Genomic DNA, 16,241 nt, shown 5'->3' with positions numbered 1-16,241 from the left:
GGAAGCACATGGTATTGTTATACTCCTTCCACATTAGCACCCAGAAACAACTTCTATACTACCATATAACCAGGTGTTCTGCTGCTTTGCAAGCTGTGTCACCCAGGCCTAATGAATGGGTAACCCGAGGTAACCTCAGTCAAAGTAGGCCCTAAACCTGTGGTTTCTGAATATCATGCTAAGAATCTCTTTGCCATCTTCTGATTCTTACTGTAAAATACAAAACGAGGTTCAACCTTTTAGTAAACTCTAACCCCCAACATGGGACTAGAACTCACGACCCTGAGATCACGAGTTACACGCTCCACTGTCTGAGCCAGCCAGGTGCCCCGAGGTTTGACCTTTTAATTGCATTATTCCTGCTGTGGCACCACTAGAGCATTCTCCCCTTATTTGTCCCTGAGACCTCCCCACCTTTTTAACATTTGAACCCCATTCATGTGGAATCAGGAAAGTGGATGTTAAGAAAGGGCAGCTTTGAACTGACAAAGTACAAAAAGGCCAGTCTGCGGAGGATAGAGCAAGCTACCCCATCTATGGTGAGCAAGTCGTTATTTTTTACCAGCTCCAACTAGCAGAAGCCGTTGTCCCTGTAGATTATAAGGGCAGTATTTGAGTTAAACATAAAAATGATAAAGAATTTGGAAGATTCTTGGAAATATTTTAGGTAAACTGGAAGTCCAGATATGTGGGGAGACGGATAAAAAGAGGCTTAATAGGGTTGTTTCATCCTTGTCTACCACTTAAAGGCAATTAAAAGATCGAGCCTCGGGGCACCTGGTTGGCTCAGTAGTGGAGCGTGTAACTCGTGATCTCAGGGTCGTGAGTTCTAGTCCCATGTTGGGGGTTAGAGTTTACTAAAAGGTTGAACCTCGTTTTGTATTTTACAGTAAGAATCAGAAGATGGCAAAGAGATTCTTAGCATGGTATTCAGAAACCACTGGTTTAGGGCCTACTTTGACCAAATCTGTAGGTTACTGCAGCATCAATGGTAATGAAAAGTATTGGTCTCTTGTAGCATAAGGACACCAAAGAAATGTACGTAGAACTCATTGGCCGAATAACAGAACAAGGGGAATAGAAATAATCTTATATGCATCATTTCTTTGTACAGTAATTATGTTTTCTAACAATACTTGCAGCCCACCAAAACGAGGACGACCGCAAGTTAGATTGCCAATTAAAACAAGAGGGAGACTTAGCTCTTCTTTCTCAAGCCGTGGCCAACGACAGGATCCTGGAAGATACACTTCAAGGAGTCAGCAGGGTACACCCAAAACAGCTGTCTCCTCTAAAACCACTGGTCGAAGCCTTAGAAAGATAAAATCTGCTCCTCCAACAGAAACGAAATCTTTAAGAATTACCGGCCGTTCTACTCGCCAGAGTTACGGCCCACTACAAGCAGATGTATTTGTGGAACTCCTTAGTCCTCGTAGAAAACGCAGAGGCAGAAAAAGTGCTAATAATACACCAGAAAATAGTCCCAACCTCCCTAACTTCAGAGTCATTGCCACAAAGTCAAGTGAGAAGTCAAGATCTCTAAATGTTACTCCAAAACTTTCTCTCCAAGATAGTGAGTCCAAGAGAAGAGGAAGGAAAAGACAATCTACAGGTATGAAGAAGTCTAATTTAAGTTATTCTTACCTAAGAAAATGGAATAATTTGGGAAGGTTGAGTGTTGAGATATTTTGCATCATCTCCTAAAGGCTGCCATAAGACAGAGTGGCTAGGGAGCAGCCCGGCCTGAAGCATAGTATTCATCGAAGGGGCAGCTATTTGGGGAATAAGGTAAATTACATGATGAGTATTTTTCTAGTAGTGTAGCAGGGTAATTGTGAGAAATTCGCAGTGTGCTGTTTCTAATGCAGAGATTTGGGCAACATTTCGGCAGTGCCAGTAGAACACATTATAACACATTGCATTCTCTTCTACCCTTTCCTCCTTTAAAATACACGTACTCATCATCACCTAGACAAGCTGCGTTAGGCTATTTGGGAAGTTTCCTATCTGACATACTAAATTTGGGGGCAGGGGAGGAATGGGGGCGTACTATTACTAGGGAGTGATCACTGGCTATCTTTTTAATTCCGATACTTGTTTATAGTCATCTTTATCCAAATAATAATCTCTCTATTCATTTCTTCATTTCTGTTATATTTTTCCTTTAATGTCAGTAGTAATAAAACTTTGATAGTTCCAAAAAATGAAGTTAGACATAAAAAGTGATACTGTTCCTTGAAAACTATAGGTAGGTTGTATTGCATTATTCAAATACATGACAGGATTAAGTAGTTCATTGGTGAAAGAGTGGAAGACAATTAGTCCGTGTATGCAGTCACCAGATTGTTGGGGTGGTAGGAGGGTGTTGTATCAGGTAACTTGGCACCAGGATCTAATTTAGCTTTTTCTGTCCCTCATCTATCTGTTTAGCTGTTCTCCAATTCTGAACTTTAAGCTATTTGGAAACATAGTATACCTAAAACATTTGTATTCTAAAAAACTGTGCTAAGGAAAAAAAAATTCAATGTGTATAAAATTACTAACCTGGTTCCAATGACAAAGGGGGAAATGTATGCATTTACATTTAAGAGAATTTAAACATCTGAATTCATAATATGAACTATGCTACCCTTTTATACTAATTCATATACTTCAGATTTCATTATATATACCTTAGGTTTTATGAGAAAGCATTTTGCTTTAAGAAAGTCTCCATATAAAATTAAGATAAGAGGGCCACCTGGGTGGCTCAGTCGATTGAGCAACTGACTCTTGATTTTGGCTCAGGTCGTGATCCCAGGGTCATGAGATCGAGCCTCACCTTGGGCTCCACACTCAGCATGGAGTCTGCTTGTCCCTCTCCCTCTGCTCCTCCCCCCTACTTGCTTCCTTTACTCCCTCTCTCTCTCTCCCCCTCAAATAAATAGGAATATTACCTTTAAGATAATCTTTTATTTCGTTGTTGAGCATTACATTTCTATTATGCAAGGTAATTTGTGAAGTGGCCTACTTGCTAGATCTGAAGAGGTTGCTTTCCTAAGGATGTGTTTCAGGATATTTTGGAGAATTACTTGCTTTTTATTATAGTTGAAAAATTATTTTTAATAAAATGGGCTAAAAAATAATCTATAAACTTTGTGTTCTAGGAATTTTCTTTTATATTACAGTGTTTTTACAACATGTTCCCAATGAATGTTTAATTAATTTGGAAATTTTATGATCAAAAAGGAAATAGTGGGGGCACCTGGCTGCCTCAGTTGCTGGATCATGCAACTCTTGATCTTGGGGTTGTAAGTTTGAGCCCCACATTGGATGTAAAGATTACTTTAAAATAAAATCTTTGGGGTGCCTGGCTCGCTCCGTCAGAAGAACATGTGACTCTTTATCTTGAGGTCATGAGTTCAAGCCCCCACTTTGGGTGTAGAGATCACTTAAATAAAAACATTTTTAAAAATATTAATAATCATAAAAAATAATAAAAATAAACTCTTTTTTAAAACAAAAGAAAGAGTGAATATTTGGTCCAGATTTTCATGTTTCAGAATATAAGTTAATTTATTTCAATATATATAGAATGTCAGTTTTCTGTTTGAATTTAGGTTGTATTTATATGCCTATTTAGCTTGTAGTGATCAAATATTTTGCTTTGTCATCACCTGAAATTAACTATTTATTTAGAGTCCTCTCCTATGACTCTGAATCGAAGGAGTTCAGGCCGACAAGGAGGAGTTCATGAGCTGTCTGCTTTTGAACAGCTTGTTGTGGAGCTGGTACGGCATGATGACAGCTGGCCTTTTTTGAAACTTGTTTCTAAAATCCAGGTAATATTATTAAACTTGATAAAATGTATTCATGTATAATATCTGATTTAGTCTGCATGGCAACTTGAAGGAAGTCAAAACACCCGTTAGTCACTGTATACTTTGTTTTTTAAACACTTGGAAAGTTAGTTTCCACACTGAAAAAAAGGGCATTAGAGCGCATTCTCTCCCCAGTCCCTTCCAATCCTGTGACTGATTCTCTTGAACGATGACAGTGGGTTGAAATAGCTTCAATGTGTTTATTCTGTGTAATGAGTATATCAACTGTGTACTATCACTGGTATTTCTGTTATATGAAACAGCTGTTCTCAAACTTCAGCATACACCAGACTCACCTGGGCGGGCTTGTTAAAACACAGGTAACTGGGCCTCGCCCCAGAGTTCTTTTTTTTTTTTTTTAAGATTTTATTTATTTATTTATTTATTTATTTATTTATTTGTTTGTTTATTTGACAGAGAGAGAGAGAGAGAGACACGGCAAGAGAGGGAACACAAGCAGGGGGGAGTGGGAAAGGAAGACACAGGCTTCCCACCAAGCAGGGAGCCTGTCACAGGGCTCAGTCCCAGAACCCTGGGATCGTGACCTGAGCCGAAGGCAGACCCTTAACCAACTGAGCCACCCAGGCCCCCACACCCCAGAGTTCTTGATTCACTAGGTCTGGAATGATGCTGATGGGGCTGGTCCAGAGACTACTGCGTGAGAACACTAATGTGAAAGATAGGTACTCTTGGAAAACAGAGAGGGCCTAAAACTAAGGCATTTGAGATGGTGCTGGAGTTATCTGTATATGTGGGGCAGACTGTGATGTGCTACAGCAGATAGGACAGTGTTACAGTGCTGTAATAGTTCTTCTAATGGACTTCCAGAAGTAGAGAAGAAAAGGAAATTGATTTGAGCATTTTAGAAGGAGAGAATAGCAGGAATGTGAAAGTTTTTAATGGAAGAACTGTTTGGTCATTAAAGCTAGGTGGAATTTCAACAGTGCGATATAGAATAAGGACATTTCATGAAAAGGGCATGAAAAGTTAAAGACCCAGAAGTGAGAATATGGGAAATGGTTAGTTTGAATGGAACAGTGGGTGTGTTAGAGAGGCACAAGTAGATTATAAAGCGTCTCACTTGTCAGGTGTGTTAGGTGAATATTTCTGAATGCAAAAGTGACACCTTCCAAATTCTCCTTTGAGATTTCTAGAGCAAGAATGTGAAGGATTAATTACCATTGATAGCATCCATAAAAATTAAGTCTCCATTTGACTCTAACTCATTTTTCCTGAGTAGTTTTTGTGCTGAACTAAGTTTTGTTACATACATTTTATTATTTATTACAAATGCAATAATGCTCATTAAATAACTTTATAGATACATGCATGTATCTCTTTGGAGAGAAACAGACACAGCACACAAGCAAAGTCATAAGCTTTTTCTTTTCACAATAAGTTGTCATTTTTTATGGTATCAAGCTTCTACAACATTATAGTGACTGAAACATATTAAGTGGTTTTAATGGAATAATAGTATTGAGAGATTAATATTCAGATTAATATGCAGAACCTTCACATATTTGACCACTTATCTCTGATAAATTTTCTATAGGAGAGATATATTTGAATTATTTTACAGGTCCCAGACTATTATGACATCATCAAAAAGCCCATTGCCTTAAATATAATTCGTGAAAAAGTGAACAAATGTGAATATAAATTAGCATGTAAGTAATTTATGTTTTTTTCTGATAATTGTGTTTAAAGAGGTAACGGCTGTTTTTCTTGTGATTTAAATGATGGATATTAATGTGATTGTGTAGATGGCATCCCAAGAGGTCTAAAATGCTTGTCTGTGTAGATGAAAGATGGATAGGGATTTGAATGAGTTAGATATTTTGTAGAATCTGATCTTAATAGAAGTTCTGCGTAATTATGTAACATTCCTAATTACATAATCACATAGTTTCAGTAGAACAATGTTAAAGCATCTGTAGTTAAACAGTTTTAAGCTTTGGATCTGCTACCTTGTTTCAGAGGCTTCAATTTCTAGAGAAAAAAGTGGGCTTCCATTTTCTTAATGACGTTTCCAGATATCATATAAACAAAAAAATTTGTGTGTATAATTTATGTACTTTATTCTAATCTCATTTGGTTTTTTCTTTCTAGCGGAATTTATCGATGATATTGAGTTAATGTTTTCGAACTGCTTTGAGTACAACCCTCGTAACACAAGTGAAGCAAAAGCTGGAACTAGGCTTCAAGCATTTTTTCATATTCAGGCTCAAAAACTTGGACTCCATGTCACGCCTGGGAATGTGGATCAAGTTAGCACGCCACCAGCTGCAAAAAAGTCACGAATCTAATTTTGTCCTTCTAAAGGATATATTTGAGGAAAACAAATTGTTCATGAAAATGGAACATTAAATCATGCTCTAAAGCAGACATACATATATAAAGCAATAACAACTGATTGACCGCACTGAAGTGTGGCCTGCACTATATTCTCAATTTTAATTTTAAGCACTCAGGAGAATGTAGGAAAGATTTCCTTTGCTACAGTTTTGTTCAGTATCTAATAAGTTTGATAGATGTATTGGATACAGTGCTGGTTTACAGAGGTTTTTGTACATTTTGAGATCATTCATGTGTCCCAATATCTTTGAAAATATTTTTTCACCTGTGATTCATTTTGTCATTGATTTCTTTTTTAGAAGTGGTGTTAAGAAGATTTATCTGTATACAGATAAGTCTGTTACAGGACAGTTTAGAAAAGTATATATGTCGAAGAATTGTTTAATGAGCACATTCTTTCAACACTACACATGAATGAATCCAATTTTATATCCTTGAAGTGCTGTACCAGTGCTGGCTGGAGGTATTAAGTCTGAGTTTATTAACTAGATATTTATTTAGCATTCAAAATAATTTGTGAATTTGTTTTGTATTTATAAAATTTGTACCTGGAAAATGTTCTTTAATTTTTTAAACATTTTACTGTGTTTTTGTTTTATTTCTCTAACTTCCTTAATGATCAATCAATAAAAGGTAATACCCCCCCTTTTCCCTGACAGTTCTTTCAGTTTTATAGAACTGTATTACAAGTTTCTATGTACAACTTTTTAAGTGTACAAATAAAATGATACATGTTTTTCAAGTATTCTGAATCTGGATTTTTTACAAATCAGAATTGAACTATTACATGTGATACATACTGGCCATAGGAACTAATGTTTTATTGTGCCTGAGTCTCTATGGCAGTGATTTGCATCTTTTTCGGCCCAAACCCTTGGAGGAGTAAGATACCTCCCATTAGGAAGAGTAACAGTCTGTGACAGGGATTCTCAGTAAAGGGAAGAAAGAAAGTTTGGAATATGACTACCTGGTTAAAAAACACCACTCAGAAATTGTTAAATAAAATAGAAAGTGCTATTTCTTACGTGTGGAAGCTAGACAGGGGCTTCAGTTCCATAGGAGTAGCTGTTCCTTTTTAGGATGCAAAAGGCAGATGTCTTCTCCGGGACTTTTTGGGAGGCAGTAGAGCCATCCCTCTGTTTGCACATCTAAATCTTGACAATACTACATTCTCATTTAATCATGTTTCTTTGGGTAGTTATCCCTCTTTCATGTCTTTCTTTTATGCTGTGAGATGATCCACCCTCTGGATTCTTTGCATGAATATGCAAACTGTAGCTTTTGGTAAATTTGTAATCACTTCATATGCCAATAACCAAATTTCTTAGAAAATTTTATTTTAGGGGCGCCTAGGTGGCTCAGTCAGTTGGGCATCTGCCTTAGGCTCAGGTCATGATCCCAGGGTCCTGGGATGGAGCCCCACATCAGGCTCCCTGCTCAGCAAGGAGTCTGCTTCTCCCTCTGCCTCTGCCTGCCCCTCCCCCTGCTTGTGTCTCTCTCACTCTCTCTGTCACATAACTAAAATCTTTTAAAAAGAAAAATTTTACTTTAATAGTATTTACATATTCAGGAAAGAATTCTAAAATATAATTATATTTTAATAGTAAATTATCTGATTACTTAATATTTTTCACTTTTTAATATTAATTAACTGTTATATATTTGCTTTTCTTCTAGACTAAATACTAAGAAGGAAGATTCTGGCCAGTTGATTACTGAATTACTGAGTTTGAAAGTCTGTCTTAATGTCTTAAAACTTGGCAATTTAGGGGCACCAGGGTGGCTTAGTCAGTTAAACGTCTGTCTTTGGCTCAGGTCATGATCTCAGAGTCCTGGAATCGAGCCCCCCGATGGCTCCCCCCACTCAGCAGGGAGTCTCCTGCTCCTTTTCCCTCTGCCCCTCCTCCAACTCATTCTCTCTGTCTCAAATAAATAAAATCTTTAAAAAAATGTAGACTGGAGGGGTGCCTAGCTGTCTCATTCGGTAGAGCATACGACTCTTGATCTCAGCGTCATGAGTTTGAGCCCCATGTTAAAAGATTACCTTAAAAAAAATAAAGTCTTTAAAAAAAAAAAAAGAAAATGTAGACTGGGGAAAAAATTTTCCAAAATGTCCAAAAACCTTTAAGGAGAAAAAAAAAACTTTAAAAATGATCTTTAGGCAGACTTCCACTTCTGGGATAATGAAATAAGCATCCTCTTCCCTAATCCTCCTGCTATAAAACTAAAAACCCTGGATGTTCTGTATAAAGCAAACTTAAGACTGAAAGTTGGAGAGGAGGCAGACTGACTGGGGACCTTGGAATCTGAGAAAAGAGTGATGAGTTCCCTGGGTTTCCTTTTTGGCTCATATATCCAGACAATACTGAAGAAGCTGGCAACTGGAAATTCTAAATGGCACAAACAAAACAAAAGCCACACAAAAGCTTTTCCTAGCCAATGAACCAGCAAAGGAGAAGCCTAGTAAGACAAAGCATTTAGACCACTCCATTCCAGCCAAACACCACAGACAAAAACTGGGCTTACCCACACACCCAGCAAAAATCAAGTGGGGAGCCTAGACTTCCACCCTCATAAGGATAAAATGAGGTGCCCCAACACTCCCACTGGAGTGGTGTGAGCGAAGACCCAGTAGAAAGCCTGGACTTTCATCCCCACCAGTCAGTAGTGATGTATTTCCCTGCTCCCCCACAGTGTCAGTGGACACCAGGAGCCCCCTAGACTCACACCACTGACCAGCAATAATGGGAGCCCCATTTCTGGTGTCTAAGAGGCTGAGTGGGAAACAGATTTCTGCTGCATCTGGCAATTACAAGGGAGCTCCCGGTCTTCTCCTGCCAATGGGATCAGAGAAAGCCAGCGGAGAAATATTTAAATAAGTCGAGTCTTATAATACGAAAATGTCCCGTGTTTCAGTCGAAAATTACACCACGAACGAGGAAGATCTCAAACTGAATGAAAAAGAGAAAGATGCCAAAACCAAGATGACACATTAGAATTGTGTGACAAAGATTTTAAAGCGTCCATGATAGGGGCGCCTGGTTGGCTCAGTTGATTAAGTGTCTGACTCTTGGTTTCTGCTCAGGTCATGATTTCCTGGTCAGGAGGTCGAGCCCCCGCATGGAGCCCTGCGTTGGACTCCATCCTCATCGGGAAGTCTGCTTCTCCCTCATCCCTTCCCCTGCATTTTTTCTGTCTCTGAAATAAATAAACCTTAAAAAAAAAAAAAACAAAACAAAAAAACGGCCATGATAAAAATGCTTCAGTAAGCAACTACAAACACACCTGAAATAAACAGTTTCAGTTTTCTATTCGTGCTGTAACAAATTACTACAAATTTAGCCTCTTAGATGATGCAAGCTTATTAGCTGTAGGTTAGAAGACTGACACAAGCCTCAGGGGCTAAAATAAAGTTTTCAGAAAACTGCTTTCCTTTCTGAAGTCTCTAGGGAAGAATCCATTTCCGTGCTCTTTCCAGCTTCTAGAGGTCACCCACGTTCCTTGGCTCATGGCCCCCTTCATCTTCAAATCTACCAACATAACATTTCTCTGTACCTTTCTTCAACAGTCACATCTTCCTCTAACCACTGCCAGGGAATTTTCTCTGATTTTAAGGACCCATTTGAGTAGATTATATCTGCCCAGACTCAGGAAAATCTCCCCATTCAAAGTCCTTGAGTCAATTGCATTTTAGAAGTCTCTTTTGCCATGTAATGTAACATGTTCATAGAGATTCCAGGGATTGGGACATGGACATCTTTGGAGAAGGAACAGAAAATTTTTTAAAAAGGTAGACATAAGCCCTAACAAATCAGTAATTATATGCAATTTAAATAATCTATACCAGGGGTGCCTGGGTGGCTCAGTCGGTTAAATGTCTCCCTTCAGTTCAGGTCATGATCCCGAAGTCCTGGGATCGAGCCCCACATTGGGTTCATTGCTTGGCGGGGAGCCTGCTTCTCCCTCTCCCTCTGCCTGCAGCTCCGCCTGCTTGTGCTCAATCTCTCTATATATAAAATAAATAAATAAAATCTTTTGATAGATAATCTATACCGATTAAAGAAACAGAACAACAACAAAAGAAATTGGCCAGGGCTGGAAGGGAGAGAGGAAAAGAGGGCTGAATGGAGCACAGGGGCTTTTTAGGGCAGTGAAACTGTTCTGTATGATTCTGTAATGGCTGCTACATTTCATTATAGATTTGTTAAAACCCACAGAGTGTACAACACAAAGAGTGAATCCTAACATAAACTATGGGCTTTAGTTAATAATGTATCAATATTGGTTTATCAGTTATAACAAATGTAGCACATCAATGGAAGATGTTACTAAGAGGGAAAACTGGGGATGGGGGTTAGGACAATTATTATCAGAGAACTCTCTGTACTTTCTGCTCTAGTTTTATGTAAACCTAAAGTGTTCAAATAAATAGTCTACAAGTTAAAAAGAGATTGACAAAATGGATTAAGACACATGACCAAATTATATGCGATCTACAAGAAACTCATTTCAAATTTAACTATATGGGTAGCTTGAAAGTAAAAGGATGGAAAAAGATACAGCAACAGATACAGAAAAAGACACGCAACCATTGATTAAAGAAAATCAGGAGTGGCTATATCAATATCAGGTAAAGTAGACTTAAGAACAATGAAGGTTGGGGCGCCTGGGTGGCACAGCGGTTAAGCGTCTGCCTTCAGCTCAGGGCGTGATCCCGGCGTTATGGGTTCGAGCCCCCACATCAGGCTTCTCTGCTATGAGCCTGCTTCTTCCTCTCCCACTCCCCCTGCTTGTGTTCCCTCTCTCTCTGGCTGTCTCTATCTCTGTCAAATAAATAAAATCTTTAAAAAAAAAAAAAAAAAGAACAATGAAGGTTACCAAAGACAGGAAGGGACCTTACATGGTAATAAAGGGATCAATACACCAGAATGGTAATTCTAAATGTGCATGCATTTAGGGATGCAAAAGATGTGTAATGAAAACGGATAGAACTGAAAAGAGAAATAGACAAATCTACAGTTACAGGTGGAGACTTCACCCCTCCTCTCTCAACAGTTAATAGAACAACTAGGCAGAAAATCCACAAGTATATAAAACTAAACACCATCAACCAACAGGATCTACTCAACATTCATGGAACCCTCTGCCCAACAACAGTGGAATACACATTCTTTTCACATACTCAACATAGACTAAGATAGATCGTATCCAGAGCCATAAGCCTCCATTTCAACTCAGCTTTTTTTCTCTCTAAAGTCGAAACCAACTATGTCAGAGTCTGCAAAGTACTCTATTTGTTTAACTTACTGAGCAGTCTAACAATGCCATCTTTTAGGACAAAGATAAAGGGTCCACCAGTCCAGACCGTCTCTTGACAATTTCTTGGAGAGAAAGGAGCAAACTACAGATCAAAAGAACATCTGGAAATCCATCCTGCATAATAGAAAGAAAGAGATCTGTACAGCAAGCTAGAAGTTAATGGGCTCACTATGGCTACATCTGGTAGAATTAGAGAAAGTGTGTTGAGAGTTCACATATGTGAGGAATCCCCGCAGATCAAAGACTCTTAGCTTGAACTCTTTTCTATGGGATCTAAAAAATCTACCACTGCCCCCACCCAAATGTGAAAGAAGCCCTTTGTCTCTAAATGTGCATGTTACTTTGAAGGTAGGAATCTCAAAGGCAGAATCTTAAAGACCTAACTTTTCGAGATAAAGCTTTAGCAAAAGTATTTTACTTAGATAAATAATGCAATTATCACATTTTTTTAAATGTTTTGACCTATAGCCAAAAAATAAATGGCCAAGAACAGAAGGGTCAAAAAATCTTTTAATAAATGTAAAATACTCCTTTGGTTATTCCTATTTTGTAGAAGCTAATAGGCCTCATTCTTCAAATTTAGGTTGAAAAATATGCTTCCACATAGCCAAGGCAAACTGTCCTCATTGGTTTGGAAAGAACTTTCCGAGGATAAAAATTGCCATAGGACGCAGCCAACCACACAAGCATTCCTTCTTGACCATCTTTGGATAGCCCAATAAAAGCCTGTTCTCTAGTGCTCTTCTGTGGCATTCTTTCGGAGTCACCCAGGGATTAGAAGCCTAAATGCAAAGAATAAAACTTTATAATTATTTGAAGAATATATAGGAAAATATTTTTATACCAAGATTGAAAAGGATTTCCTATCTCTCTCTCTGTTTATTATATATATGCTTTTTATTATGGACAAATTTTTTTTAATTTTTTTAAAAAATTTTTATTTATTCGACAGAGATAGAGACAGCCAGTAAGAGAGGGAACACAAGCAGAGGGAGTGGGAGAGGAAGANAAAAAATTTTTATTTATTCGACAGAGATAGAGACAGCCAGCGAGAGAGGGAACACAAGCAGGGGGAGTGGGAGAGGAAGAAGCAGGCTCATAGCGGAAGAGCCTGNAGGCGCCCCTATTATGGACAAATTTTAACCCATACAAATTAGATAGAATAAACTTTTGTGTGGGACACCTGGGTGGCTCAGTCGGTTGAGTGTCTGCCTTCGGTGCAGTTCATGAGCCCAGCATCCTAGGATCCAGTCCCACATCGGGCTCCTTGCTCAGCGGGGAGCCTGTTTCTCCCTCTGCCTGCCACGCACCCTGCTTGTGCTCTCTCTCTTTTTCTCTCTCTCTGACAAATAAGTAAAATCTTTAAAAAAATTTTTTTTGCAATGCATATAACAGACAAAAATCTGGTATACTGAACATATAAAGAACTGCTACAAATAAGGAAAAGAATAATAACCCTACAGAAAATTTTATAGTCTGTGATCTGGCATAAATATGTAGACGGAGTTTGCGGAGGGAGAAACAATTTAAAAGTCATTGAAAGGGGCGCCTGGGTGGCACAGCGGTTGAGCGTCTGCCTTCGGCTCAGGGCGTGATCCCAGCATTCTGGGATCGAGCCCCACATCAGGCTCCTCCGCTGTGAGCCTGCTTCTTCCTCTCCCACTCCCCCTGCTTGTGTTCCCTCTCTCGCTGGCTGTCTCTATCTCTGTTGAATAAATAAATAAAATCTTTAAATAAATAAATAAATAAATAAATAAATAAATAAATAAATAAAAGTCATTGAAAGACATCTGCCTCTGCTTTGGTTGGTTCTTGATTGGCTTCTGGGCGTGGGGCAAAATTGTCTGTTAGGGAGGAAAGCACTGGAATCCCTAATTAATTAGAGTTTCAAAATTTAAACTTAAGACATTGTGATAATTAAACAAGTAACGGATAGAATCACTTTAGGTTAGATGTCTAGATAACTATCATTTTACTGGAAGATATTAAAGCCTCCATGTCACTCTCCCTATTTTAAACCTTTTATTAGCTTCCTCTAACATTTGGAATAAAACCCAAAGATCCTTAACAGTAGAAGCCGCCAAATTTTCTCTGTTCAAGGTGCCCTTAGTATCTCAGTAATTGTTTTCAAGGTGCTCTTAGGCCAAAGAAATACCTAACAGTTCTGTTTATTAAGTAGTCAAGTCCAAACAACTTAATATTTATGTCCTAACAGCCCCTGCTGGGAGCTACATAACTTCTCAAACCTTGGAATCAGATTGTACACAACCACCTTCATTTCCTGCTCCACACGGACTCTCTCGAGGGAGTAGCTTTTTATCACACCAACAGCGGAAAACTCATCCTAAGAACAGCGGGATCTCAAGTTGAAAGCGTAAACCAGCCCGACTTGGTAAGTTCCCGCGGTGTCCGAGAGATGTCGCTGTGTTGCCCTTAAAACCGAAAGCATCCACAGCTCCCGGAGGGAGTTTTGCTGGGGCGCGCGGGGGGAGCCTCAAGCCAGGGTTTGGGACAGGTTTATAGCTTCTGCAGTAGTTGGCCCCTAACCACTTCGGCCTCATTTCCTTGTGCTGCCCTTCTTGTCTGCTACACTGTACCTTCACTGGCTTTTTTTTTCCCCCAAAAGAACTGTTCATACCCTCAGTGCAGGGACGCCTGGATGGCTACGTCTGTTGTCCTTGTTTGGAATGCGCTTCAACAGGAGAAACCTTAAGTCCCCTGCTGTTTTTTCAACAGACTATAGGCTGCATGAGGGCAGAGACCATGTTTGTTTTTTCATCTTATATCCGGTGCCTAGCACAGTTCTTGGCACATAGTGGGAATGCAATACTTAAAAACATCAAAAATACAAAAGTTATTTTAAAAACTGTGTTATGTTTTATTGATATTTTTTAAAGATTTTATTTATTTATTTATTTGTGAGAGAGAGAGTGCACAAGCAGGGGGAGGAATAGAGGGGAAAAGAATCTCCAGCACACTCCCTGCTGAGCCCCAGGTCCCCACACCCTGAGAGAAGGACCTGAGCCAAAACCAAGAGTCCTCTGCTTAACCAACTGAGTCTCCCAGGCGCCCCTATTGATGTAGTTATTTAGAGATTAATTTTAAGACATGCAATCAAGGTGTGAAAGACAAGAGAAATTCCTTTCTTATCAGTTCAATTTGTCAGTAAGCAATTATAAATCTAAAAATCAATAGCGTTTTTTAATGTGATTGCTAGCGTACCTATAATGGCATTTTAAAAAGAAATTTCAGGGAAAAAAAATCTTTTCAACAAGTGCTGGGACAACTTGATAGGCACGTGCAAAAGAATGAAGGTGGACCCCTACTTTGTGATAGTAAGAAAGTAACTCAAAATAGATCATAGATCTGCATGTAAAGCTGGAATTACAAAACTCTTAGGGAAAAATGGGAGAAAATCTTTATAAACATAGATGAGGTGATGATTTCTTAGATAACACACCAAACGCAGAAGCAACAAAAGAAAAACTAGATAAACTAGGCTTCATCAAAATTTCACAGTTTTCTGTTTCTAAGGACATCACTGAAAAACCAAAAAGACAAGCTGCAACCCACAGAATGAGAAATTATTTGGTAAATGATGTATCTAATAAGGGACTTGGATCCAAAGTAAATAAAGAATTCTTACATCTCAATAAAAAGACAAATAACCAGTTTAAAAAATGAACTGGGGTGGGGGGTGCATGGATGGCTCAGTTGGAAGAGTCTGCCTAAAGCTCCGGTCATGATTCCGGGGGCCTGGAGCCCCACATCCGGCTCCCTGCTCAGTGGAAAGTCTATGTGTCCCTTTCTCTCTCTCCCTCTGGCTATCCCCCTGCTCATGCTCACAGTCTCTCTCTCTCAAATAAATTAATAAAATGTTTTTTAAAAATTAAATAAATAAATAATGCACTGAGAGTATTTTTTTTTTAAGATTTTACTTATTTATTTGTCGGAGAGAGCGATAGAGAGAGCACAAGCAGAGGGAGAAGCAGCCCCCCTCCCTCCCCAGGCGGCAAGCCTGATGTAGAGCTCGATCCCAGGACCCTGAGATCGTGACCTGAGCCAAAGGCAGACGCTTAACCGACTGAGCCCCCAGGTGATCCTGTACTGAGGGTATTAACAGACATTTCTCCAAAGAAGATATACAAATGGCCAGCACCTGGCTGGCTCGGTCCGGAGAACATGCTACTCTTGATCTCAGGGTTTTAAGTTTGAGTCCCACATCGGGTGTGGAGATTATTGAAAAATAAAATCTTTAAAAAAAAAAAAATCTACAGCTTTTGTAATAAAGTATGCTAAACAAAGCATTTTCATCTTAAATAAATTACTAGCAAGTTTCTTTTCTCAGATGCTGTTTTTGTATGGGCTATATAATTTAGGTAACCAGTTGCTACTTATTCTCATGATTCGATTTATAGCAAATCACTGATAGGTAGATCTGATAAATGTGTCTATGAGTTAATGAATTGAAACTAGCAGGGCACCTGGCTGTGGCTCAGTCAGTTAAGTGTCCAACCCTTGATTTCGGCTTCGGTCATGACCTCAGGGTTGTGAGATGGAGCCCAGCGTCAGGCTCCAGGCCCAGCGAGGGGTCTGCTCGAGCTTCTCCCTCACTCTCCCTCTGCCCCTCCTCCTGTGCACCCACGTTCTCTCTCTCTCAAATAACCAAATCTTTTAAAAACATATTTCAAAATAAATAAATAA

General features: G+C 39.0%; 1 protein-coding gene across 1 annotated transcript in view; it reads left to right on the top strand.

The window, feature by feature from the left end:
• Positions 1–6,963, top strand: part of BAZ1A (bromodomain adjacent to zinc finger domain 1A) — a 91,777-nt gene extending 84,814 nt beyond the window's left edge. The window contains exons 24-27 of the mRNA XM_034648629.1: positions 1,143–1,612; positions 3,679–3,821; positions 5,443–5,530; positions 5,973–6,963. Of these exons, the coding sequence (XP_034504520.1) occupies positions 1,143–1,612; positions 3,679–3,821; positions 5,443–5,530; positions 5,973–6,169 (898 nt within the window). The 3' untranslated portion in view covers positions 6,170–6,963. The remainder of the gene's footprint in view (positions 1–1,142; positions 1,613–3,678; positions 3,822–5,442; positions 5,531–5,972) is intronic.
• Positions 6,964–16,241: the final 9,278 nt, after the last annotated feature.

The sequence above is a fragment of the Ailuropoda melanoleuca genome, chromosome 20, assembly GCF_002007445.2.
Source record: "Ailuropoda melanoleuca isolate Jingjing chromosome 20, ASM200744v2, whole genome shotgun sequence".
NCBI lineage: Eukaryota > Metazoa > Chordata > Mammalia > Carnivora > Ursidae > Ailuropoda > Ailuropoda melanoleuca.
The sequence above is the reverse complement of the archived record's forward strand: the minus strand, read 5'-3'. Positions and strand labels throughout refer to the sequence as shown.